Below are 24,832 nucleotides of genomic sequence, written 5' to 3' on the forward strand. Positions count from 1 at the left end.
ACCCAGCGATGACGACGAAGGAAAGGACAGTCGGGTGCGCATGCGAGCTGGCGAGGTCCAGTTCCACCCCCAACCCGAGACCGAGCCAGCAGCGACCGCCTTCCTGGGAGGCTCAGCTGCCAGGCTGCGTCTGCCTGCCTTTTACCTACCTACCACAACCACGTCTCTTCTCCTACCTTTGCATTTTACCATAATCCCATCTTCTCTGCCTTCCCTCCTCTGCAGTGCAGCGACATACCTTGTTTGCATTTCGCAATAGGACCGTGTCAGCTTGGGAAAACAGCGAAACAGCAGCGAGGAGTTCCACAACGCCCAAGCTCGTGAGGTTGCTGCTTCCCAGCAGAGTCCATACGGCCCAGGCAGCGACCGTGGTCATTGTTCAGTCCACAACCCGCCAAGCCGCACTTCTCTTCTTCGCCCACCGTCCATCATGTTTCGAGCTGCCGCCGCTGGCCCCTACGATGAGGGCATCGGTATGTTTGTTTGTTCCCACGCGCTTCCGCGCCCGCCGTCTCGGTGTATCGGCTGCTGACCTGTTGCCCCGCCCACAGCCAAGGCGACCGACGAGAACCTCACGTCGGAGGACTGGGGCGCCATCATGGAGCTCTGTGATCGCGTGACGACCGACACGAATGGCCCCAAGGAGGCCGTCCAGAGCATGATCAAGCGGTTGGCGCACCGCAACGCCAATGTGCAGCTGTACACTCTCGAGGTAAATAGCCCATGGCCGCACAGCAGCCTCTTGGAACCTCGTGCTGATGAAGAGTAGCTCGCAAACGCCCTGAGTCAGAATTGTGGAAAGCCCATCCACCGCGAGCTCTCCAGCCGCGCCTTCACCGACGCCCTTCTCAAGCTGGCCAACGACCGCAACACCCATACCCAAGTCAAGGCCAAGATCCTCGAGCGCATGAAGGACTGGTCCGACATGTTCAGCAAGGACGCCGAGCTTGGCATCATGTACGATGCCTACTACCGCCTGAAGCAGACCAACCCGACACTCCAGCCTCCTTCCGCCCCCCAGAAGACGGGCCTCACCGACGTCGACCGCCGAAAGGAGGAGGAGGAGCTGCAGATGGCCCTGCAGCTGTCTCTGCAGGATGAAGAACGCAAGGGCAAGAGCCCCGAACCGGGCAGCAGCAACGCCGGGCCCTCCTCGTCGGGCGCTGGCGCCGGCACCCCTGGCGCAAGCCAGCCCCTACAGCAGCAGTCGACACCCGTTCCCGCCGGCACCACGGCGGCGACCGTCTCGAGAGTGCGCGCGCTCTTTGACTTTGTGCCGTCCGAGCCTGGTGAGCTGGAATTCAAGAAGGGCGATGTCATTGCGGTCCTCGAGTCCGTCTACAAGGATTGGTGGCGCGGGTCCCTCAAGGGCAAGACCGGCATCTTCCCTCTCAACTACGTCGAGAAGCTGACCGACCCGACACCGGACGAGCTCGCGCGGGAGGCACAGATGGAGGCTGAAGTGTTCGCTGAGATTAAGAATGTCGAGAAGCTGCTCACCCTGCTGAGCACGTCCAACACAGCGCCCAAGGAGGAGGACAATGAGGAAATCTCGGTAAGTCTGGCGAAGAGGAGGCCGCTCTTGATCGCGCCGCTGACCGGAACCAGAAACTCTACCACCAGACCCTCGCTATCCGGCCAAAATTGATCAAGCTCATTGAGAAGTACTCGCAGAAGAAGGGTATGTTCATCACAGAGCCTGTTCCGGTATCCTATGTGCTGACCCTTGCGTTTCAGACGACTTTACGCAGCTCAACGAAAAGTTCATCAAGGCGCGCCGCGATTACGAGGCTCTGCTAGAGTCCTCCATGTCTCACCCACCTCAGCCCAGCTACCACCAGTACGCGATGCGACCGGCACAGGGTGGCTACCCAGGAGGGCCACCGCAGGTTCCAGGAGGCCCTGGTGGCTACGCTCCCCAAGGTGTGCCTCAAGGGCCGCCCCAGGGCCATCCCCAGGGCCATCCTCAGGGTCTGCCCCAGCAGCAGGAGCAGAGATACTACACTCCTGCACCGCAAGGTGAATTGCCTTGATCTCTGCCATGCCGAGCCATGAGTTTTGACAGCATTGTACATAGACCAACCGCAATACCCTCCCCAGTCCAGTCCATCGCCCAACTTGCACCGTCCGAGCCAGCCTACCCCCGCGCCCTTCTACGTAGCAGGTTCCGAGGTCCCCTCGCACGGCGGCCATCCTGGATCGCAGCCCTCCTATCCTCACCGTGACCCGACGCCTCGTCTGCCCTCCAACGGAAGACCGCCCGAGCCCATCAACACTTCGCCTCCCCCGCCCCAGAATGCCTACAGCTCCTATACTCACCCCCCTGACCAACGCCAGAGCATCTACGGTGCCCAGGAACTCGCCACATCCGTCTATGATTCCCCAATTGCACCTCACAACCCCAACTCGACTGCAGCATATTCAACTTCGACCAACTACGCGCCCGATGACCAGTACAAACAGCACAATACCAGTCAAGGCGCCCCACAATCACCGCAGCACCAGCCCTCACAGCCTCAGTACCACAGCTACCAACCGCCTTCAGCACCACCCGGTCAAGATCACTACGGAAGCGCTCCCTCTCAGGCGCCACCGCCCATCCCCACAGGCGCCCCTCCATCCGCGCCCGCTCCGCTACAGCCGGCCGGCTCGGCATACGACGCCAGGCAGGGCCTACCGAGCCAGACGGGCACCTCGCCGCAGCCCCAATACAAGGCGTATGTGCCGCCTGGAGGACCGCCGCCCAATGAGGGGCCTAGCGCGCCGCCAAGTGATTACTACCGCCAGCCTGGCGTGTACTAGGAGTGACGTCTTGAGTGCGCTCGCATAGCCAGGCTTGTTCATGTGGTATTTGGCGTTGCATTCGTCCTTTGCGGCATGGCAAGGTGCCGTCACCGCTGTGGGGCCAGGGTCGAGCGATGTGGACCATGTGGGCGAGCAGTATCGTGGCCTGCGTATACGAGGGACGATGATTGTCTGTACCATAGTCCTTGATGTTTTGACGTTGCTTTTTCTTATTCTTGGACTCATGATCTTGGGGGGCTTTTTTGACATTTTTGGAAAGATCCGCAGACCCAGACGGGCTGCTGCAACCTTTTGGTAGTTGAAGTAATCATTTGACAACAATCATGACGAAACGGCTGCGGTTTCCCATGACATGTGATGAATGTAGCCGGAGTTTGGCTGAATACGGGTTTCCTCCAAGGTACGATACTGGGGCATTTTGTTCCTTTAGTCGTTTTGCCGCGGGCTGGATAAGCAATCAACATAGTTTTGCTCAAAGAGGACATGGACTTCTCAATGTCGTTTCCTCAACCTATCCGTCATCTCAGCAAGTAGCCTGTTGTTCCGGAACGCCGACGTTTTCCATCTTGCAATGATACGGATGTACCCTGGACGCCAGATGGTCATTTCGGTCGCAGTCACAACGCAGAACGGAGATGGGGAGCCTGGTGTATCAAAAAACCGCCGACCTACGCGGCGCATCGACCCATCGTCGTGTATTCAGAACAATGTTCAGTGCCAACGCCTAGACGCCTCGTGTCATATCCCTGTAATTCCTCATTCCCGACATCGTTTGCGCAATGTTCCATGTACTTCATCCTCGTTGCCATCATGGTCTCAGCCCCCCCCCCCCCCCCAAAAGCGATACGACAACAAAACAACGCGACAAAATCTCCTACCACCGCCGTCCGTAGACCTCGTGCTCCGGCGTCGCCCTCTGCTTCCTGGCCGCCGCGAGGGTCCTCCGGCCCTCGGACTCGGGCTCGACGCTCTCGCGGCGGCTGCTCGCGACGGAGACGTCGTGCGCGGCGGCGGCGGCGGCGTCGGCGGCGTGGTTGTCCCTGCGGAACAGGTCGAGCATCTCGCGGAGGCCAAACTTCATGACGTCCTTCTTCATGCCGCCCTCGATGGCCGTCTGGGCGAGCAGGCGCTTCTTCTCCTGCAGCGCGAGGATGCGGTCCTCGACCGTCGCCTCGACGATGAGGCGGTAGACGACGACGTCGATGGTCTGTGTCAGGCGGTGGACGCGGTCAATGGCCTGCTCCTCGACAAACTGCCACTCTGTTAGCAACTCGCCCGCCATGTTCTGTCTGCTGCAAAGGGAGGGGGCACGCACCGGGTTCCAGAACGGCTCGACAATGATGACGCGCGTCGCGGCCGTGAGGTTCAGGCCCAGACTGCCACACTTGAGACTGCACAGCAGGATGCGCGTCTTCTTGTCGTTCCTGAGCCGGTCGAGGCTCGCCTCGCGCTCGTCGTTCTTCATGCCGCCGTCGTAGCGCGTAAACTTGAGCCCGTCCTTGCGGAAGAAGGGCTCGATGAGGTCCATCATGGACGTGAACTGCGAGAAGATGATAAACTTGTGTTCGTGCACCTCCTTGTGCAGGATCTGCATCATTTGTCGAATCTTGGCCGAGGCGAGAATCTGGGTCGCCTGGCCGCCGGGCCGGTCGCGCGCGTCGTCGTCTGACTGCAGTTCGGATTCGTCAATGCCTGTGTCTTCGTCCGAAGACGTCTGCGAGTCGGCGTCGTCCGAGCTGGATGCTGCCGATTGTGATGTTCGCTCCTCCTTCTCGGCGCGGACCTGGGAGGCAATTTCTGCCACGGACGCAAAGCTGTCGTCTGATTCAGAGTCAGAACCTGCCTCGGCCTTGACCGCTCGCTTTTCGTCGTCGACGATGAAGCTGTCCAGCTGCGTGCTCTCGTCTGCCCGGGACGACTCGTGCAACGAGTCTTCGGTGCCCAGCCACTCGCCGCCGCCCTCGCAATTCTCATCCTTCTTGCCGCCAGCTTTGCCGAGTCGCAGTTGGCCTCGCTGATCCTCAGGGACGAGCCAGCTGCCCTCTTCTTCTCCTTCTTCTTCATCATCATCATCGCTGTCGATCACAGTGCGACGGTTCCTTGGCCTTCGCGATTTCGTCTTGACCGGTGACGCAATCTTGACCGTCTCGACATTCTTCTTGACCTTGCCCTTTCTGCTCTTGGGCTTCTTGTCCTTGGCCGTCTCGTTCTCGTTAAAGTAGGCCAGATCGTCGAGACACTCCTGGCACGTGTCCTGGTCCGTCTTGTGCGCGTCACGCGGGAGGTCGCGGCCGCAAATGCCGCACGTCTTGGCCACGATGCCCATGCCGCCGAACATGTCGGCGAGCGAGTCCACGTCGGCGCCCGTGTTGTTCTTCTGCGAGGCGTCCCCCGACGACAGAGCGTCCTTGTCCTTGTCGAGCTTGCCCGCCACCAGCTTGGGGTGGTTGCAGGCCTGGCGCAGGCGGAGCAGCAGCACCAAGGCGTTGGCATAGTTCATGTTGCCCTGCATGCGCTCGAGGCTCTCGTCGGTGCGGGCCTCGAGCCGGTCGTAGAAGCGGCGCTCGGCGGGCGAGAGCTTGCTGGCGACCGTGACGACCTTGCGCTCGGTGACCTTGAAGCCCGTGCTCGACTCCTCGCCCTCCTTGGTGGGCTGGCCGCCGGGGTTCAGGGCACCGTCGACCTTGAGGATGTCTTTTGTGCGTCGCTTCATGAAGCACCGGAGCAGGCTGTGCAGTCTGCGGATGGCGATGTGCCCCTTGCCGTTCTTCAGCGGCTTTTCGATCTGGTCCTTCCACTCGGCGAGGTCGTCGTAGGGCCGGATGCGCAGGAATTTGATGAGGGACTGCAGCTCCTCCAGGTTGTTCTGCATCGGCGTGCCCGACAGACACCACCTGTACTCGGCGCGAAGCGCATAGCAGGCCTTTGTGGATTTGGCATTGCGGTTCTTGATGGTGTGGGCCTCGTCGAGGACGACACGCCACCAGTGCAGCCCGAAGCAGCCGGCCTTGACGCCGGTCTCGGCATCAGACGAGTGGCCGTGCTCGGAGACGAGGATCTGGTAGGTGGTGACGACGACGTCGTACATGGCGAGGTCCTGGAAGCGCTTGGTCCGCTGCGGGCCGTGGTGCACGCACACCTTGAGACCGTGGGACCGCTCGACCTTGTCCTTGATCTCGGCCTCCCACTGGCGGATCAAGGCCAGGGGCGCGACGACGAGCGTCGTCCTCTCGACGCCTTCCAAGTGCTTCTTCCAGCCCTTCTCCTTGTCGTCTTTGGGCGGCTTCTGGTTGCTCAGGATGAGGGCGATGGTCTGCAGCGTCTTGCCGAGGCCCATGTCGTCGGCGAGGATGCCGCCCTTGGGCACGCGTCCCTTCTTGACGGGACCGAGCTCGCGGCCCTTCATCCACTCGACGCCCTCGACCTGGTGGGGCAGCAGCTTGACCCGGAGACCCTCGAGGGCGCCGTCCTTGCCGTCTTTGCTGTCCTTGCCGTCCTTGCTGTCCTTGCCGTCCTTGTCGTCTCCTGGCTTGTTCTGCTTCTTCTCTTCTGGGCCCCCGTCCTCGTCCTCGTCCTCGTCCATGCCGCCTTCCAGCAGCGCCTTGAGGTCCGACGTGGCCTTGGTGGGGTCGGTGTAGAAGTCGGGCTCGCCAAAGCTCCCGCCGCCGGGCCCCTTGTACGTGGCGGGGTGGGCGTCGGGCCCGATGGAGCGGAAGAGGTTGAGGGGTTCCGGTTTGCGGTCCTGGTAGATGGGCACCGAGGGGACGTTGATCCTGTGCTTGTCCTCCCTGTGGTGTTCGGGGCGGGCCCTGCGCTCGTTGAAGATGCCGTGGGCCTTTTGCTTGAGGGACGACATCATCTTGGTGGGGTGGCCAAAGGTGTGGCCGCGGCCCTGCGCCGAGGGCGCGCCGAAGGGGTCGCGGCGGTCGGAGAAGAAGGCGCTCAGGGCGTCGTCGCTGTCGGCGGGCTTGTCGCGCGGCGCCCTGGCTGGCGGAGGCGGCGCCCTGACGGGCGGCGGGCCTGTCTTTTCCGCCCTCTTGGCGGCCGAGTTGGCGGCTGGCGAGGGCTGCTGCTGCGGGGCGGTTGGGGAGGCGCCGTGTGTGACGCGCAGGGCGTCGAAGCGGGCGGTCAAGGCATCGGGGTCAAAGTCTGACGAGGCGGGCCTGTCGGGGCGGCTGGCGCTGGGCTGGGCCTCTCGGCTGTGATGGAGCGGGCGTGCTGGGCCCTTGGGGGGCGCTCGCTCGTTGACCATGATGATGGGACAGACGGTAATGTGATGGCGGGGTGATTGTGCGCTGGACCCTGGCTGGCAAGGGGAGTTGGAAAAGTCGGGCTCGGCCTCGGAGGCAATGGTGTTTCGGGGTTGGAAAGCAAAGCCGGCACCTGGTTTTCTGAGGGGGAAAGGGGGGTCAGCCTTGTGCCTTGTGCCTTGTGCCTGCCTTGTAGACGATGGGCATGCTGGTGGTTGACGATGCAGGGACGGAGGGGTCCATGGTGTGTTTGTGGGGCATTCGTTACGTACTTCATCCAAGCAAGCAAGACCAGCAGTTGCTTCAGCTGCCGCAAGGCGTTGTTGTTTGGGTATAGGAAGGCGCAAGATCCAGCTGCTTGCTGTTCATGAATCTTGTCGCGTCGGTCAACGCGTAGTGGAATAGAATGGTGGCGGTTGGTGGGATCCGTGAAGTTGGCCGCTCATGACATAATTTTGCCCCAGCAACGGCCACGAGCAACAACAGCCAACAACAGCCCCTCCAACGCCCAAGACCCTTGGCTACGTACCGTAGCTTCAACCCAGCATCTACGGTACTCCTCTACCATGCTTTTACGGCACACTGCAACAACCATCATCCGAGTGCTCCCTTCCCTTTCACAGCAAAACTTATCACCAACAGCAAGCACGCCCAGAATTGATCAGCCTTGTATGCAGAAAGTGAATTTCCCACCCTCCATATCCGTGTCCATCAATATGCGACGCCTACCCAATAAATCAAAGCTGTCAATAACTAGCCCTCCATGGGCGTAAATGTCGACCACGCCCCATCCCAGGACATAGTCCCCTGACGCCCAAAGCAGGTCCGCCGCCGTGAAGAACCCATCTCCAGCACGTATAAAACCCATAACGCCTACGTCCGAGGCAAATTCCAGAACCCACTCCCTCACCATTCCGACCGCAGTCTCTTCAACGGCGAGTGAGCGACACCATCAGCATCCACAGGACGCTTGTCGCCGACCTGGGGATGGTCCCGGGGCGAGTGGACGTGACCAGCAGCGTCCACAGGACGCTTGTCGCCGACCCGGGGGTGACGCCGAGGCGAATGGTCGCCATGGGCACCTCCACCATCGTCTTCATCGTCGCCCTCCATCGAATCAACCCCTGTAGAGTCAGTTCGGCATGGAGAATCATCAGTACGCCGACCTGACGTGTCATCAGGGCTGCTCTCGTCCGCGTCCTCATCCGCGTCCTCGTCGTCACTGCCTGCCGTGAGATCGACCACGGCGCCGAGGTCCAGTTGCGACCGCACCTCGTGACTAGTCACCCGCCCACCTCCAATCTGCTCCGCGACGCGAGCGTGAAAGTCGCTGGCCGTCGTCTCCTGCGTCTGCGCCCGCATGAGGCGCGCGCGTCGCTGCATGCCTGAGCCCGGCACGAACAGCGAGCCCGACGATGCCCCAGACACGGTGGAAGCGGTCACCGAGGAGGACCGCCGTGAAACAGCTGCGCCAGGCGGAGGGCGCATCGCCAGTGCCGCGGCATGGTGCATCGTCGAGGGCGGGCCGAGACTGACGCTGCGATGGTTGTTCTCGGCCTCATCGTCGTCCAGACGGATGGGGTTGGCCGCATCCGACCCGGCGTACAATGTAGCAATCGAAGCCGTATCCAAGCCGCCATCCGACTCATCGTCAGCGCTGCCTGCACTCTCGTTTTCATCGTGGGCTGCACTGTCGATGCCGACATGGCCTACGCGGGGTCCCGCCTCAGGGACGCCACCGCTGCGCTTGCCAAATGTCTGGCTCGCCTTTGGCCGCGGTGCAGCCTGCCTGTCGCCGCCGTCCGGTCCATCGTCGCCCGAGTCACTCCCAGAGTCGGAGCTGTCGGAGCTGTCGGAGCTGTCATCGCGTCCTGGACTGTCGTCGCCATCGGCATCCGAATCGTCATCGTCAATGTCCTGCTCGAGCTGCTGCATGGCGTCCACGAGGCACTGGCTGCCAGAATCGAACGGCATGGATTCGTCGTACCACTGCTGGACGACCTGAAAGAGGACGTCCGACACGGCGCCCCGGGGCACGGCCGACATGTCATCGAGACGCCGCAGCTGCGCGTTGAGCTTATCCGTAGGACTCTTGGGCATCCGCACGCTGTTCTCGACATCCATGTAGAACCCCTAGTCCCTGATGGGATGTCGACCGCCCATGGTGCGGTACTTTTCAATGTCGTAGAAAAGAATGTGCCGGATCCCGCGCAGCCCGTAAATGTAGTCTTGCCCCTGGAGGGTGCGCAGAGCGCGGAAGTTGCCATGGTTGGGCTGAAGCTTGGTCTTGCCGGCGAGCCACGTGCGGACTGCGGGCAGCTCGTGGGGGCGACGTCTGCGTCCCCGGCTTGATTCGTCAATGTGAATCACAACCGTCTTGAGGCGACGCATCTTCAGCAGCTCCGAGGTATCGTAGGTCCGCCGCGACGTCCACTGTCCTCTGCTGGTGGGCGTGAACGTGAGCGTCTGGTTGCCCTGCCAAAGGATCTCGATGTGTTGGATGCGCTGTGCTCGCGCGCTTCCGATGCCTCTGCAAAAGCGTCCAAACTCCCCAAGGCTGGAAAAGGCAAACGTGTTGAGTCCGTAAAAGGCGTGGACGCCCAGGAAGTGCACCGACTTGGAGACCAGCAGGATGGAGAGCATGTCGTTTGGCTTCGTAGCGTACTCGATACTGCACGTTCCACTGCGTCCAGTCCAGAACCGCTTGGGCAGGTTGCTCGAGCCCCGTCCTACGGTGTGAGGAAGGGGAGCCCGAGGTTCACAATGGGGGTCCAGTCGTGAAATGCAATGAACGAGGCGACCTGGATATTCCAGCACCAGCCTGACAATTTTGGCCTGAACCTCCGGCGGCATGGAATCGAAGGAGCGACGAGGACGTTCCTTTTGATTGTCTTTTGTTTCGACAACAAAGAGCTCTTCGTCCACTGTATCAGTCGCGTGCGTGGCTTGCGTGACAACTTCGCCGACCCCGTTACGAGCCGCACGATGGTCAACAGGATTGTCGCCCATCTCGTTGTTCTCTCCAGGAGCATCGCCATCCGGATTGAGCAATTGTGCTGCCAGCTCTTCATCGTCCGGTTCCCGCAGCTTCAGGTTCGGGTGCAGCAGGCTGCTTTTGGTGCTCATATTCTCCTCTTCGCACATGCGCCTGTAGATCACATGGTACTCCTCAGCCATCGGATCGCCAGCCAAGAACGCGCGCAACATGGCGGGCCAAGTCTACACAAGGAACATGGTCAGTCCGATCACACGATGCTTGGCTGAAGCTGTCAAGGAGTCTTACCCTCTGGGTACGCTGCCTAGGATGTCGCGACCGGTTCAATTGATTCCTCAACTGGTTATTGTTGGCCTGAAGGGTCTCGATCATCGCGTCAAGGCCCCTGATTCTCTCGCTTAACTGTTCTTTATCGTTGATGAGACCATCTTTCTCATCCCGAAGTCCGATCACCCCTGCTCTGAGTTGTTTTATTCGTTCGCGGAGGGCTCGAACGTGGTCCGGCTCATCATCATCGCTCATGTCGTCGTCGTCGTCCTCCTCCTCATCGTCGCTGATTTCCACGATGCCATCATCGGTGACGTTCGAATCGATTGGGTCGTCATCTGCGTGAGTTCCAGCGGCCACCGCATCCGCTATGCTGCCCGGCTGAGCTCGCTCCAGTGCCTCGGGTCCCGGCTCAGCTTCTTCGGCTGGTAGATCATCGTTGCCGCCGGGACCTTGATTATCAGCAGCAGAGAGCAAGTCGTTCATCTCCTCCCCAGTGGGGTCACGACCTGCGTCAGACATGGTGAAAGGGACCGAGCTGGCCGCCACTAAATGTCAAATATGTGCAATATATGGTAAAGTGTGAAAGAGTCCGAATCAGACCATTTGTGTAAAGAGGAGTGAGAAGGATTTATGAGGTTGGGGTCGCTGAGCGTGTAAGAAGAAGTGATAGATGTTGGGAAATGTTTGATATCGGAATAGTCGAGAACGCAAGGAAAGGGTGTGGCCAAGATGTTGGATTGGGACGGGCAGATAGGGGTGAGCAGGGAAGGAAGTTTTTATGAGGATCAGTAGATGTGATAGGAAAAGAAAGGCAACCAGGGGAGATTCCAGTGAAAAGGAATAACCCGGAGTGAGTTGCTGCTAGGTCGAGAAGATATGGCAGACAGATGATTGCGTCCGACTTCACAGGGCAAGGCCACAACTCATGGCTTGAGTTTGTGAAGTGGTGCTCCTGCCCCAGCAGATTTGAGAAGGCAAGAGATAAACACCGAGACAGAACTCGCAGATTGAGTTGGGCTGAATATGAGGCGAAGATGAGCAGGAAGACCTTGCACCGCGTTGACTGCGATGAGTCGGGTAGGAAAAGGTGAGCTCAGAGGTTGACACCAGGTAGAGAGCATGGAGGCATGTGTAAAGGAAGGTGCTGCTCTCAGCTCGCAGGGGCCGCTGCAGTTCAAGTCGAGGAAGTGAGATAGATAGGAGAAGCAGCGTAGATACCTAGGTAAGATGAGGTTGGGTAGAAGAAATAAGTAGAGTAAGAAGATGTCAAGTAGATAGGAGAAATGATGTCCGGAGGCGTGACAAGGCGGGGAGAGGTCAAGTGGGAAGGATGGGGTGGGAAGGCGTAGAATAGGAAGAAGTGAGTTCGGAGGGATGGGATGGGAAGGCGTAAAATAGGAAGACGTGAGGTTGGAAGACGTGAGGTTGGAAGACTGAGGTTGGAAGACTGAGGTTGGAAGACTGAGGTCGGAAGGCGTACGATGGAAGAGGTCAGGTAATAAGAGGTAAACTAGAAGAGTGAGGTTGGAAGGATGGGGTCGGAAGACGTAAAGTAGAAGAGGTAAGGTAGGAATAGGTCAATAGGAGAGGTGAGGAAGGGAGGTAAACTGAGGGTATAGTGCAGAAGAGGTAAAGTCAGGAAGGAATCAATCAAGTAGAAAGTGGCAGAGGAAGAAGCGAGGTGAAACAGGCACGTAGGAAGAGTCGGTCGGAGACGCAGCGTGGGAAGGTTGGAAAACCTGTGGCAGGATTCCACACCGGACTGAAGCACTGCGCCCAAGATAGGCAGAACAACGTGATCGTGTTGTTGACGTGAGGGAAGCCCTGCCAGGGTCAGCAAGGCAGAGGTAGATCTACTCGGAACGCGCAAGGTCTCTTGACCTTCTCACCCACGCTGTTCGCCCCCAAGAAAGTTGCCTGCTTGGGAAGGCAGATCGCTTGGGAAGGCAGATCGCCTAGGAGGGCAGATCGAGTCTGGAGGTTGCAGAACAGCAACTCGGGACAATGGTGGTATTCAGCAGCTAAAACGTAATCTTGGTGCCCTGGAACGCCGCGCCCTGCAGCGCCTCCTTCTCCTTCTTCCGCGCCTGCCAGCTCGGGTGCAGCTCGCCCTGGTCATCCTTGCTCAGCAACTTCAGCCTCCTCCTCTCCTTGCGGTTCATCACGGGCTTCGCCGCGCGGCCGCCCTTGCCGCCCTCCTTCTCCTTGCCGCCCTCCTTCATCCACGGTTTCCGCCCCTTGCCCTCGGCGCCGTCGACAGCACCCCTCTTCATGTCCCACCCGTCGTCGCGGCCGCCCTGCTGCTGCTTCTTCTTCTTCTCGTTCCGCATGTGGTTCGCCATCTCGCCGTGTTTGCGCTCGGCAATGGCCTGCCGCTGCCGCTGTCCGAGGCGCTTCTTGGGCGGCGCGACGTCGACGTCCGAGGCCGACTCGGAGCCGGAAAAGTAGCCGCCCATGAGAGACGGCAGGAAGGTGGTGGCGCCGGCCTTGACGGGCTTTGGCTCTTTCGGCTGGCGCGCGGGCGCCGGCGGTGGAGGGGAGGCGTTGACCTCGAGCATCCTGCGGCGCTCGCTGTTCATGCCCTGCTGGTCGTCTTGCTCCTCCTCCTCCGAATCGGCTTCCTCCGCCTCGTCCTCGTCTTCGTTTTCGTCTTCGTCCATCGCCGCGAGGTCATCCGGGTCGTCGACGTCGTCGCTCTCGTCGTCGGCGTCTTCCGTGTCTGGCTGCTGTCCCAGCAGAGCGCTGTACTTGGCGCGCACCGCCTCGACGTCCTCCTCTTCGTCGTCCGAGCTGCCCAGCATGTCCGCCATCCTGGACAGGGCCGCCTCTTCGTCGTCCTCGCCACTGTCGCCGGCGTCCCGGCCGTCGTCGTCCTTATCGCTGAAGCCGTTGAAGCTGTCGCTGGCCGAGGCCGCCTCGTCGGCGGGTTCATCGGCCACGCGCCTCTTCTTCGCTGGCGGGTCGGGGGCCGTTGCCGTACCAGCAGTGCTCTTCGTCGTCGTCGTCTGCGTCTCGTCTTCCGATTTCGCGTTCAGCTCCTTGTTCTTGTCGCCCTTCTTCCCCCGGGCCCTCTTCTCGGGTATCGGCACGTCGAGCGTCATGCAGATGATCCGGATCGCCTTGTCGGCCACCTCGCGCACGGCCGGCCGGCTGTACAGCCCGCTCGTCACATTGTGCAGCGCAAGCCTGTCCTGCTCCGACAGCTCCTTCTTCGGGGGTCCCTCCTTGTAGTCGTCGGGCAGGGCGGGGTGTTCGGCAACGGCCTTGATCTTGGTCAGGGAGGAGGCGAGGTGGGCGTGGGCGGTTTGCTGGAGGTCAATCGTCTGTGGCGCATTAGTCGAGCCCCCTAAAAAAAGGGAGAAACATGCTGCCCTCACGAACCTTGAGCGCTGTGACCTCGCGATTGAGCCTCTCGACCTTGTCGGGGGACGACTTTGCTTCGTGGATGCGCTTGCTCAGACGCTGGCGCTCGAGGCCCTTGGCCGCCTTGAGGGCGCGGAAAAGTTCCTGCTTGAGCTCGGTGAGCTTCTCGTCGAGCTCCTCGTCGACGGAGCGCTTTCGTTTCGGCATTGGTTGTGCGGCTGTTGTTCGTCGTGGATGGAATTCCGAGTTGAAGATGGCAAATCGTGAACGTGGGGAGGTAGAGTCTCGAAAAAAATTGTGGTTCGAGGTCACGTCGCGGAACCATCCCGCTGAAGGACCAGGAGAATAACGATTTATTCGTGCGTTGATTGGACAATCTGTTTCGCTCGTCTTTTATCGAGCTGTGATTGGTGCATAATGGATGGCCAACGGGATGTGACGTCGCCTGGGCGCGCTCTGTACGAATAGAGGGGTCGAACCCCGCCACGGACTCCACGTGGGGAACAAGCGACGAGCAGACAGGAGGATCGTGTAAGTCATGACACTGTTTGACTGTACTTGACGTCTTACTTCACCGCGTTGCTTCGTGCCCTATCTTGATTCGCGTGCCTTCTATTCGCCTGAGAAACGTGGAGAAAAGTAAAAAGTAAAAATGGCCGACGCCGCCTCCCAGACGCCCGTGGGCCACAGCCCCTCCATCCAAGCAGGCACCCTGTTCTCCGTCCCCGGTCTCGTCGCCGTCGTCACAGGCGGCGGCTCAGGTTTGCACCCCCTCTTCTCACCTCGGACGCACAAAAGAAGACTGAAACGGACCGCCCCCAGGCATCGGCCGCATGCTGACGACGGCCCTCGCCACCAACGGCGCCGCCAAGGTGTACATCCTCGGCCGCCGCGAGGCCGTGCTCCGCGAAGCCGCCGCCGCCATCGGCCCCAACGTGCACCCCCTCGTCTGCGACGTCAGCGTCGCGTCCAGCCTCGCGGCGGCGGCGGCGACCGTCGAGCGCGAGACGGGCCACGTCGACCTCGTCCTCTGCAACGCCGGCGTCGGCGGGCCCCAGGTCAAGGCGCCGACCGAGGGCATGACGGCCGCCGCGTGGGCGGCGCAGCACCTCGACCACGCGCAAGAGGCCTACACGCGCACCTTTGACGTCAACGTCTCGGCCGTGTGGTACACGACCATGGCCTTCCTGGCGCTGCTGGACGCCGGGAACAAGAGGGAGGGCGGCGTGCCGCAGTCGTCCCAGGTCATCGTCACGAGCTCCATCGGCGCCTTCAACAAGACGGCCCCCGGCGGCTGGGCCTACGGCCAGTCCAAGGCCGCCGCGACGCTGCTGTCGAAGCACCTCGCTGGCGTGCTGCCGCGGTGGGACATCCGCGCCAACTGCATCGCGCCGGGGCGTAAGTTGCTTGTCCCTCGTCTCCTCGTTTTGCTTCGCCGGTCCAGGCGCCGATGCCATGGTTGCTCACGTCGAGACAGTGTTCCCCAGCGAAATGGCCGCGCCCATCGTCAAGCTGTACACCGGCGACGGCCAAGACATCCCCAAGGCCATGATCCCCATGCAGCGCATGGGCGACGAGCAGGACATGGCCGGTGTGCTGCTGTTCCTGGCATCCCGCGCCGGCGCGTACTGCAACGGTGCCGTGATCAAGGTCGACGGCGGCCGGCTCGAAAACTTCCCATCCACATGGTGCGCGTAGGTCGTTCGAGAAAAAAAAAAAAGGTAAGCATGGCACGGCGGACTAAGAAAACGAGCAGGGGGGGCCGCACAGCAGCAACAAAGGGAGTGGCATGAACTGGAAGAAAAACAAGAATTCCATAGATTTCGAAGAAGAAAAAGAGTGCCCTAGTGCGAACGGTCCTTGGTGGCCCCTCGCGCCATCTCCATAAACTCGTCCTTGGACACCCACCCCTTGCCGCTGATGTCGAGCGTGTCAATCATCTTCCGCAGATCCTGGTCCGTCATCATATTGTTGACCTCGGCGCAGACCGTCCTCAGCGACTCGACCGTGATGCGACCCGTGTCGCGCGGGTCGAACAGCCGCCACGCGGCCTCGGCCTCCTCGTCCGGGTCCCTCCTCGTGATGAGCCAGGCGGCGATGGCTTCAAAGGTGTCTCGCGTGATGCGAAGCCGCACGGGCGGACAGGCGTTGCTGCTGCCGCCGCCAGAGGCAGAGGCGTGGGGGTCGAAATCCTGGGGCGGCGAGCCGTGGGCGCAGAGAAGCGTGTACGTCTCGGAGCGCGGCAGCTGGAGGCCGAGGGCGTTGAGGGCGATGGGCCACTCGCGGGCGGAGAGGGAGCCTGTGTCTTGCGTGTCGATGAGGTTGAACGACTCGTTGATGTTGGCGCGCCAGTCTTGGTCGAGGCGCTGGAAGTCCTGGCGGCCCTGGTGGATGTCGAAATTCACCGCGGAGGGAGGCATGGTGACGAAGTGTGTGGGGTAGACAAGGCCAAAGGCTGCTGCCTCTAGCTAGAGGAGTCCGGCGAGAGGCTCGACGCGGAGCCGGAATCGAGATGAGAGTTGAGCTGGAGGCATGTCAGTGGCTTGTCATGGGGAGGGCTCGGCCGTGCTCAATATCATGTGAAAAACGACATGTCTGAGAAGTAGAGGGGGAGGCAGGAAGGTAGGCGATGAAGAATGAAGGAATAGGATAAAGATGTGAACAGCTTCATGAGGATTTAGGGTTTCTCATTCGCAAGGGACGTGGTATGTATCGACAAGTCCGAGCAAGGGCTCACGTCCAGCGCTGTGCAATCCAGTCCAGCCTCAGACTACAACCCCGCCTCCAAGATAGGACAATGTAGGGAGAAGAAGGCAGTGCATACTCACAGCACCTTCGATGGAGAGACTATTCAGATGAAGAAGCGCAGTCATGCAACGTCGTAGCTAGGCGGTGTCGCCCGTCGTCAAATTGTGGGGTTCGCGCCAGAAGACGACTGCAAGCATGCGTGGAAGCAACGGAATCGATGTTGTGCAATGCAATGGGCGTCGTGGCTATCGTGAGCGAAAAAGAAAAACAGACCGTCATGCCGTTGTGGGATTGAAGGGTCTAGAGTGCTTGCGATGCTGTCCAGAGGTTCCTCTTCCTGTTCCTGGCATGAGAGCGCGTCGATGGTTGACAGTTTGATCGCGACGCGACAGCCAATCAAGAGGGTGGGACAGGACGAGGGTGGGGTCCCTTCCATTTCGAGCTTCGAGCTGTCACTTTCGTCAGTTCGTCAGAGCTTCAAGCCGCATCCTCCTCCTCCTCATCAAATAAGTCCTCCTCATCAAATCAGTAATGCCATTTCATCTTTCTTCGCTTATTGTCACAAGTGTACTCTTCATCTATCCTGCCAGATCCACTACGATCCTCACACCAGCCACACATGATCACAAACCATGAGACCAACACTGCCACGGCTCTTGCAGCCTTCTATTCGCCTCCTCGGCCATGAGAACCCCTTGGTGAGACCCCTACTCGCGTGCCCCCCTCCAACAGAGCTGACGACCCCTCCCTCAGGGCCTCCCCCGCAGCGGCACGCCGCCTCACTGGCCCAAACGCCCCGAGCGCCGTCCGATCCGCAACGTTGCCAAAGTCATCGCCGTGTCCTCGGCCAAGGGCGGCGTCGGCAAGTCGACGGTGGCCGCGAACCTCTCGCTCGCCTTTGCCCGCCTCGGCTACCGGGCGGGGATCCTCGACGTCGACATCTTCGGGCCCTCGGTGCCCACCCTCTTCAACCTGTCGGGCGAGCCGCGCCTCTCGGCCCACAACCAGCTCGTGCCGCTGACCAACTACGGCGTCAAGACCATGTCCATGGGCTACCTCGTCGACGAGGCCGCGCCCGTCGTGTGGCGCGGCCCCATGGTCATGAAGTCGGTCCAGCAGCTCCTGCACGACGTCGACTGGGCCGGCCTCGACGTCCTCGTCCTCGACCTGCCGCCCGGCACCGGCGACACGCAGCTCACCATCACCCAGCAGGTCCTGCTCGACGGCGCCCTCATCGTCACGACGCCCCACGCCCTCGCCGTCAAGGACGCCGTCAAGGGCGTCAACATGTTCAAAAAGGTCGGCGTCGACATCCTCGGCCTCGTCCAGAACATGTCCCTCTTTACCTGTCCGCACTGCGCCGGCCACACCAACGTCTTCGGCACCAACGAGCGCGTCGAGACCATGTGCCGCGAGCACGCCATCGAGTTCCTCGCCGACGTGCCGCTGCATCCTGCCATTGGCGACGACGCCGACAGGGGCAAGCCGACGGTCGTGGCCGAGCCCACGAGCGAGCGCGCCCGTGTTTTCGTGAAAATGGCCGAGGATGTTGCTGCCAAGCTCAACATGTCGAGGTGACACACCTAGGGCCAAGTCTGTATCATTCCATGTATCACCATGTATCACCATGCATCACCATGTATCAACTGCGAAAAGGACGGACAAGTGTATAGACAGAGTGTAATGAATCATGGTATCCCCTTATTCGAACGACCTACAGGACAGCGCTTCCGTCTGCCGTCTGCCGTCTGCCGTATCCCGCATGCCTGCAAATCTACGCAGGCGGCTCCCTTGAGCCATGCCTGACCTGGCCGCACAGCACGCATAAATTAGCCTCCGCATAGAATGAGAGAGGCGATTTACCGGTAAGGAATGCAACCATCAGGCTCTCTGAACGCCGCCGTTGGAAAAAAAAAGGAAAAGCAAAAAAGGAAGCAAAAAAAAAAAGCCAGACGCCATGGAATATGCAATCGTTCTGACCCCCCCCCTTGCGCAAAGGGCCGCTATTCAACTTCCTCGTTTTGCTGGTACACGTGCCGACTGCGCGTGGGATCCTTGCGCATCGCTTGGCCAGAGCCGGTGAAGCCCACTTTTCCTTGTCAGCACTGCATCGTTGGACAGTCAGAATTGGGCCATACCTCTGCCGTGGACGCCTTCCGGCGTGCGGAACATGCTGTCCTTCTTCTGCGTCTTGCCAAACTTGGACTTGCTGCTGAACTCCTGCCACTTGCTCTTGCCCTTCTCCAGCTCCTTGTTGGCCTTGATCTTCTTCGCCTTGGGCGGCTTCGCCACAGCGTCACCACCCAGCTTCTCGGCGTCCAGCCGCGCCTGCTGCTCAGGGTAAATGCTCGCCGAAGCCGACGTCACGATGCCGTTGTGGCTGGTCGAGGACGCCGCGGCCGCGCCGGACGCCGCGGGGGAGGCTGTGGCGGCGGCCGCCGCTGCTGGTGTGCCGTCAGCCTTGCGCTTGTTGGAGACGGGGCGGATGTCCTTGGCGCGCAGCGTCTCGGTGGTGTCGTAGCTCTTGAACTTGACAATGTAGACGCGCGCCGTCGAGGAGCCGGTGATGGAGGTGATGCGGGCCGGGTAGAAGCCCTTGTCGCCCGTGACCCATTTGGCGAGGACCGTGTCGTTGACATTGTAGGTGGCCTGAGCCGCGGCTGCCTCGTCTTCGGCTAGCGGCGCAGGGGCGGCGGCGGCGGCGGTGGTCGTCGTCTTCTTGAAGGCCGGGTGGTTCTCGCGCGACCACTTCTCCGGCTCGGGGGGCGTGGGGGCTTTCACGGGCGCAGCTGGCTGGGGTGCCTGCTTGGGCTTGAGTTCAGCAAGGGACTCGTCAATCAGGGAGATCATTTCTTGCAACTCCGCCTGAAGATTCTTCAGCTCCGCATTGTCAGGATCGTCGCTGAGGCCGGCCACGACAACATCGAGCTGCGCGGCGAGGTTCATTAGCTTGCGATCAGGGTTTGTTCATGGATGGGAGATGCGAACCTGCTCCTGATAGGCCTTTCGGTCCTCCTCGTAGGCAGCAATCTGGCTCGCCATGATGGCTATTATCGGGTTTCTATGGCGGGTGAAGTAGGGCCGGTCAAAGGATGTTGAGTATGCGGCGTTCTGGATGGTAAGGCTGTCGGTAGATGCCTTAGCTGGCTGTGTGATGGCAATCGGCTAGAATGTTTGACGCCGCCAGAGTTCGAGCCTTGGGCGATCCATTGGCCACAGGGACTGCCATTTGCGTCACCGAAGGGGGGGGGGGTCATCACGTGCTGATAAGTCATCTTCGGATGGCTGGCCGTGGGCCAATCGGAATATAGCGAATCAGCAAACTGCTGTGGGTAAGGTAGCTAGGTAGGGAGCTCCAGGTGCTCCAGGACAGCGTGCCAGGCCTGGGAAACAGGCGGCATGTGCCTAAAGGGCCCTGTAATCGTCGGTTGCGGGCGGCTCTGGGACGGCAGCACCAGCACCGGCACCGGCACTGGCACTCCACCGGCGCTGGATTGTGGATTGGCATTCGGCACGATGGGGCCTCAGCAACGAGCCCAAGCCCAGGCAGGTAGGACCCGAGTGGAGGGAGGAAGGAGGAACCCCAGAGCACCTGGCCGAACTAAACCCAAACCTCTGTTCCATTCTCAATCTCTCGTGCTGTGACCATTTCGAATGCCTCCTACATCTTTTCATCCCTCCTTCGTCTCCTACCCCTCCGTCATTGCACCGCGCCTTCTGACCGACTACTTGAGAACGCCCCTCGGTTACACCAAATCTTACCTTCTGCAGGCCTGCACACCGACGTTCGCTGCGACTGGCTGCAACACAACACCCCTGGATCCGATTCAGGCCGCACACCCCCCCCTACCGACCTACCTAGGCTAGGCAGAGGGCTCAGGCTCTCGCTCACCAAAGACGAGAGACGCCCACACAGACTGCAGCAGCCAGCCGGCCGGCCACAGCCAGCCAGCCAGCCATGCCTCGCGACGCCGACAGAAATGGCGACGACGGCCAGGATGCTTCTTCCGCCAGCCAATCAAAACGTCCATCCCTCCGACACCGAGATGCGAGTGACTATTCGCAGACAAGTGACCACACCCGGGACAGCGCATCCTCCACACGAGAACACCATCACCGCCCCAAGCACCACCACCACCATCAGAAGCACGTTGTCGGCGGTGGCAGGCTACACGCCCGAATCCCCTCCTCCAAGGCTCTGCACAAGCAGCAGAACACGGCGCACGCCTCCAAGCTCAACAACCAGCGCCGACATCACTCACCCTCTCCCGAGCGCGAACGAGAACGAGAACCAGAACCAGAGCGTGATCGCGATCGCACAGAGCGACCCACCAGACCAGGCCACCGACGAGTCCAGTCCGAAGCCAAGCTGTCGCGCGACAGCTCCTCCTCCAACCTGAAGAGCAACACCTCTGCGGCGAGCTTGCGCCGCAACAGGTCCCATGTCGAGGTCGCCCACAAGCGTACCAAGTCGTCCGACAAGCTCAAGCGCACCGCCTCCAATCCCGCCGTCAACAAGGTCAAGGCGTCGACCAAGTCGCAGGTGCATTTCGACCTCGGCAGTGACGGCCAGGAGGACGAATGGGTCGACGCGAGCGGTTCAGCCTCGCCGTACCTGTCGCGTCGCGGATCAATGGCCAGTGGTCAGGGGTCCGCGAAGCCTGGCTCTTCGGCCGGCACAGGATCACGGCCTCACACACCAGCAGACAAGGCCTCCCTACCCTCGCCCCCCTCACCGCCTGTCATGTCGACACCGGACCGGCAAACACTGCAGCACAAGGAGTATCTCACCTCGCGCCTCCTGCAACGAACGCCCTCCCAAGGCGTCGTGCCGCCACAGATAACCAATGACACAGCGGAGCCCGTCTCGCGAAACCGTTCGCCCGACTCCTTCGGCCGCCAGTCGACGCTCGACGATGACTCGAACAGCGTCAACGCCGCAGGCAGCGCCGGCGGCGACGAGCTGACGTCGCGCTTTGTCGGCGCCGCCAGCTCAGGCAACACGCGCAACTCCTCCTTCTACCATCCTGACCCGTCCCGCCCCACGAGCCGCCGCTCCGACGCGGCCCCTGACACGCCGCACCGCGCTCTCTCTACGACGTCATCCAACCGCACGCCGGCATCAGGCAATAGCGACGTTGACGACACGAGCGCCCTCGCCCCACGCAACGCGCGCCGCAACGCCCCCCAGTCCCGCGTCCAGCAGAAACTCAACCTACAGCGCGCCAGCTCCGTCATTGAGCCCTCCTCCACCAGCACCCACAGCTCGGCGCACCATCACTCAGGCGGCATGTCGACAATGGGTCTCGGCATGGGCATGGGTATGGGCATGGGCATGTCGCTCGGCGGTCCCAACACGGTGGGCGCGACGCCGCTCGTGGCCGTCGCCAACCCGGGCCACGACGGCGGCACGTCGCGCGACCCCCGCGTCGCCAAGCAGCTCGAGCGCACGGGCATGGAGTACCTCAGCGTGCGGCGCTACCAGAACCCCGTCGTCCGCTCGCTCGACCGCATCGCCGCCGCCGTCCAGGCTGCCAAGAAACCCCAGCGCATCCCCCACGGGCGCAACGGCCTCATCGCCGCATCGAAACCGCCCGCCCTGCGCCCCGGCGGCGCTGGCCATGCGCGCAACATCAGCCTCGGCGCCGCCAGCGCGACCGGCACCGGCAACAGCCACAGCAGACCCGTCACGCCGCGGGCGCAATCCGTGCGGACGCTGCGCAGCACGGGCGCCGGATCGAGCTTTGACGCCGAAGGCGGCGGCGGTGGGACGACGACACAGCTCAGCGGATCGAGCCTCGTCGGTGGTGAGGACGACGACGCGGCGGGCGAGGGGCTCAACACGCTGCTGAGGAACCTGTGGGAGAAGAACATGAACCTGAGCGCCAGTCAGGACTAGGGGTCTTGGGTCTGGGTGTAGGGGAGCTTCAGCGCGGGAAGGACGCCGCGTCCTGCGTCTGGGTCAGCAAGCGCGTGTGCGAATGAGCAGGCGGCATCGGCATGAGCAGGCAGCGAGCAGAGAGCGGAGGGCGGAGGGTATGCGCGTGCACCAGAGAGGGCTGTGGGTGGGTTACCCCCTCCCCTTTTTTTGTAAGACTACAGAATACGTTGTGGAGAAACGAAGGCAGACGGCCAGTCAGCCAGCGAAGGAAGGCGTGCCTCTAAATAATAGATGATGTTGAGAGTGCCCCGGCCTTTGCCTTGCAGACCCCGCCGGCCCCCTTCGTAACCGATATGATGCCTGTTTGTGTCTTAGATGATGGATGGGAAGATTCATGGTCTCGATACCTCGTTGGAGGCCATTTTGATAGACTGGCTCCCCCGCCCCTCCAGCTCGTCGTCAGTGGAGGGGGTGTGTGGGGCCCCGGCAAGCTGTGTCACCACCACGCTGGTCTCCCCCACCTGTACTACATCATGACGAGTTCTGGCTCACGAGTACACACATTGTCTTCGGTATCCGGCACGTGATATTCAATATTGGTGATCAATTGCCCACCAAGCCCGGCTTTCGCGTCTGTCGAGAGCATGCATACATGCGTACACACATGCTTGTATACTGTCCTCTCTCACTCTGTTCTCTTCTTGGTATAATCAACTCGTCACAAAGTCAGCCCTCCCTCCTTCCAGTTATGATGCTCCTCCAGCGCCGAAAAGAAACCAAAGAAAAACAAAAGAAACCCAAAATCGCCCAGCACAGCTTGTGTGCAACGCGTCGTCACGCGAGACCTCGTTCTCTCTTTTCTAGTGCTCGCTCAGTTTATTTGGTCACCCAGCCGAGGTAGTCGGCCACGATGAGCGTTACCATGCTGAAAGGAGTAGGACGTTAGCTTCCTGCTACCATACTTTCGAGCCAAGATTGACTTACGCATGCGGCGCAATGCGCACGTAGTAGGTTCCGAATCCGCGGTAGAACCGCAGGATACCCTCCTGCTTGGTCACCTTGACGAAGCAGTCGGCCATGCTCTTGTAGGGAAGCTTGCCGTCGGCACCCCGCGACTGCTTCTGCAGCCTCGTCTTCACAAAGTCGAAGGGCAGGGAGAAGAAACTGGCGAAGAAACCGGCAATGGCCGAGGCGGCGAGGGTCTGGGTCTGGGGGCTCAGGGTAGAACCGGCGTTCTGCTTGAGTTGCGACTTGGCTTCGGAGAAGAAGGCGAGCTGACCAAAGTTGAGAGCCATGGCACGGACGACGGTGGGCGCGGCACCAGACCAGAGGGCCGTGACACCTTCGGACTTGGCGATGCTCGAAAGAGCATCAATGACTGACTTGTAGTTCTTCCGCTCGGCAAGGGGCTTGAGGCCGTCGGATTGCATGCGAATGAGAGCCAGATCGGCGGGGTTGCCCAGCATGGCGGCGATGGCACCAGCAGACAGGCCGGCGGTGGCGCGCTCGGAGAAGCCTATGGAACGGCCCTGCTCCTTGGCGCGGGCCGTGAGCTTGCCCATGAAGGTGTCGAAGAAGCCGAGGCGCGCCGTGGTGTAGACGGCCTGTCGTAAAAGACCGGCCGAGAGGCCAGTGTACAGGTCGAGGACCTTGCCCGAGGCCACAATGTCACGGGCTACGGCGAGGGGGCCAGGCTTGGGGCCGCCGGCGAGACCCTCACCGGCGAGCTGGATACGGACCTTGACCATGTCGACGGGCTGGATGACAGTGGTGGCGACCATGCCGCTGATGCCTCCATTGATGAAGGGCAGTGCTGTACGGACGAGAGGAGAGTGGAGAAAGTCGTTGGCGACGGCGACCGTCTCGTTCTTGGCAGGGCCCATGACCTCAGAGGAGCGAGTTCTCGCAGCTTCAGCGGCCTGTCTCAAGCTGCCCGAGCTCATGTCGGAGTAGGGGGTGGGGAGGTGCTGCGCCGAGTGCCTGGGATGAGGCACCGAGAGGGGTTGGAGGGGCACAGGGAGCTTCTGGTTGTGAAGAAGCTCGAAAGCGTTGGAGGCTGGTGAAACTCTGAAAGAGAAGCGAAGTTGGTGTAAGTGGATTGTGGAGCTAGCTGATGATGAGAGAAGAGAGAAGGTCAGCACAGTTTACACGAGGGTGTAGCAAGTGGGCGTAGGGCACGTCATATAGACATGGCCAACAAGCGCCCAGGATTCCACGTCGGTAGTACGCGGCCGTGGAAGCATGGTGGTGAGTGACGCCGGGGGTTACAGGCAACTGAGGGCGCCCTCTGGTGGGGGATCAAACGGCAACAGTGACGGGCGTGGATATGTCCGTCGCAGCAGGGGGGGGTGTGAAAGGGAAGGAAGCTCGGATCTTGGATCACTCCACTCGGAGCGTCGAGCCAACGGCAGGGCAGATGATTAGAGATGGGGGGGGGGCTCGAGAGTCTGGTGGAGGTCACTGAATGGCAAGGGCTGACGAGGGTTTGAGTGCCAGTTGACCGAGGGCCAGACGGAGGAG

The 24,832-nt window shown here is 61.0% G+C and overlaps 11 protein-coding genes across 11 annotated transcripts; 4 read left to right on the forward strand and 7 right to left on the reverse strand.

Moving 5' to 3' along the window:
- Window positions 1-430: 430 nt before the first annotated feature.
- HSE1 (ESCRT-0 subunit protein hse1) lies at window positions 431-2,802 on the forward strand (the record flags this gene model as incomplete). The annotated part of the gene is made up of 6 exons (XM_028641690.1): window positions 431-473; window positions 552-712; window positions 770-1,555; window positions 1,609-1,681; window positions 1,738-2,019; window positions 2,078-2,802. The coding sequence occupies 6 exons, from the start codon at window positions 431-433 to the stop codon at window positions 2,800-2,802; spliced, it is 2,070 nt and encodes a 689-aa protein (XP_028494357.1).
- An 877-nt stretch (window positions 2,803-3,679) lies between these two features.
- On the reverse strand, window positions 3,680-7,057 carry D7B24_007583 (uncharacterized protein; the record flags this gene model as incomplete). The annotated part of the gene is made up of 1 exon (XM_028641691.1): window positions 3,680-7,057. One exon carries the CDS (start codon window positions 7,055-7,057, stop codon window positions 3,680-3,682), a length of 3,378 nt encoding a protein of 1,125 aa, XP_028494358.1.
- Window positions 7,058-7,961: 904 nt separating this feature from the next.
- Window positions 7,962-9,155, reverse strand: D7B24_007584 (uncharacterized protein; the record flags this gene model as incomplete). The annotated part of the gene is made up of 1 exon (XM_028641692.1): window positions 7,962-9,155. The coding sequence occupies one exon, from the start codon at window positions 9,153-9,155 to the stop codon at window positions 7,962-7,964; it is 1,194 nt and encodes a 397-aa protein (XP_028494359.1).
- Window positions 9,156-9,188: 33 nt separating this feature from the next.
- On the reverse strand, window positions 9,189-10,839 carry D7B24_007585 (uncharacterized protein; the record flags this gene model as incomplete). Its single annotated transcript, XM_028641693.1, has 2 exons — window positions 9,189-10,274; window positions 10,339-10,839. The coding sequence occupies 2 exons, from the start codon at window positions 10,837-10,839 to the stop codon at window positions 9,189-9,191; spliced, it is 1,587 nt and encodes a 528-aa protein (XP_028494360.1).
- A 1,502-nt stretch (window positions 10,840-12,341) lies between these two features.
- On the reverse strand, window positions 12,342-13,890 carry D7B24_007586 (uncharacterized protein; the record flags this gene model as incomplete). Its single annotated transcript, XM_028641694.1, has 2 exons — window positions 12,342-13,643; window positions 13,702-13,890. The coding sequence occupies 2 exons, from the start codon at window positions 13,888-13,890 to the stop codon at window positions 12,342-12,344; spliced, it is 1,491 nt and encodes a 496-aa protein (XP_028494361.1).
- Window positions 13,891-14,335: 445 nt separating this feature from the next.
- Window positions 14,336-15,381, forward strand: D7B24_007587 (uncharacterized protein; the record flags this gene model as incomplete). Its single annotated transcript, XM_028641695.1, has 3 exons — window positions 14,336-14,444; window positions 14,506-15,081; window positions 15,161-15,381. The coding sequence occupies 3 exons, from the start codon at window positions 14,336-14,338 to the stop codon at window positions 15,379-15,381; spliced, it is 906 nt and encodes a 301-aa protein (XP_028494362.1).
- Window positions 15,382-15,527: 146 nt separating this feature from the next.
- CDC31 (centrin) lies at window positions 15,528-16,103 on the reverse strand (the record flags this gene model as incomplete). Its single annotated transcript, XM_028641696.1, has 1 exon — window positions 15,528-16,103. The coding sequence occupies one exon, from the start codon at window positions 16,101-16,103 to the stop codon at window positions 15,528-15,530; it is 576 nt and encodes a 191-aa protein (XP_028494363.1).
- A 960-nt stretch (window positions 16,104-17,063) lies between these two features.
- D7B24_007589 (uncharacterized protein) lies at window positions 17,064-18,009 on the forward strand (the record flags this gene model as incomplete). Its single annotated transcript, XM_028641697.1, has 2 exons — window positions 17,064-17,129; window positions 17,185-18,009. The coding sequence occupies 2 exons, from the start codon at window positions 17,064-17,066 to the stop codon at window positions 18,007-18,009; spliced, it is 891 nt and encodes a 296-aa protein (XP_028494364.1).
- Window positions 18,010-18,434: 425 nt separating this feature from the next.
- D7B24_007590 (uncharacterized protein) lies at window positions 18,435-19,473 on the reverse strand (the record flags this gene model as incomplete). The annotated part of the gene is made up of 3 exons (XM_028641698.1): window positions 18,435-18,520; window positions 18,570-19,359; window positions 19,420-19,473. The coding sequence occupies 3 exons, from the start codon at window positions 19,471-19,473 to the stop codon at window positions 18,435-18,437; spliced, it is 930 nt and encodes a 309-aa protein (XP_028494365.1).
- A 916-nt stretch (window positions 19,474-20,389) lies between these two features.
- On the forward strand, window positions 20,390-22,330 carry D7B24_007591 (uncharacterized protein; the record flags this gene model as incomplete). The annotated part of the gene is made up of 1 exon (XM_028641699.1): window positions 20,390-22,330. The coding sequence occupies one exon, from the start codon at window positions 20,390-20,392 to the stop codon at window positions 22,328-22,330; it is 1,941 nt and encodes a 646-aa protein (XP_028494366.1).
- Window positions 22,331-23,292: 962 nt separating this feature from the next.
- On the reverse strand, window positions 23,293-24,255 carry MIC33 (putative mitochondrial 2-oxoglutarate/malate carrier protein; the record flags this gene model as incomplete). The annotated part of the gene is made up of 1 exon (XM_028641700.1): window positions 23,293-24,255. One exon carries the CDS (start codon window positions 24,253-24,255, stop codon window positions 23,293-23,295), a length of 963 nt encoding a protein of 320 aa, XP_028494367.1.
- Window positions 24,256-24,832: the final 577 nt, after the last annotated feature.

This window comes from Verticillium nonalfalfae, assembly GCF_003724135.2.
Source record: "Verticillium nonalfalfae strain VnAa140/NRRL 66861 chromosome Unknown scaffold_61, whole genome shotgun sequence".
NCBI lineage: Eukaryota > Fungi > Ascomycota > Sordariomycetes > Glomerellales > Plectosphaerellaceae > Verticillium > Verticillium nonalfalfae.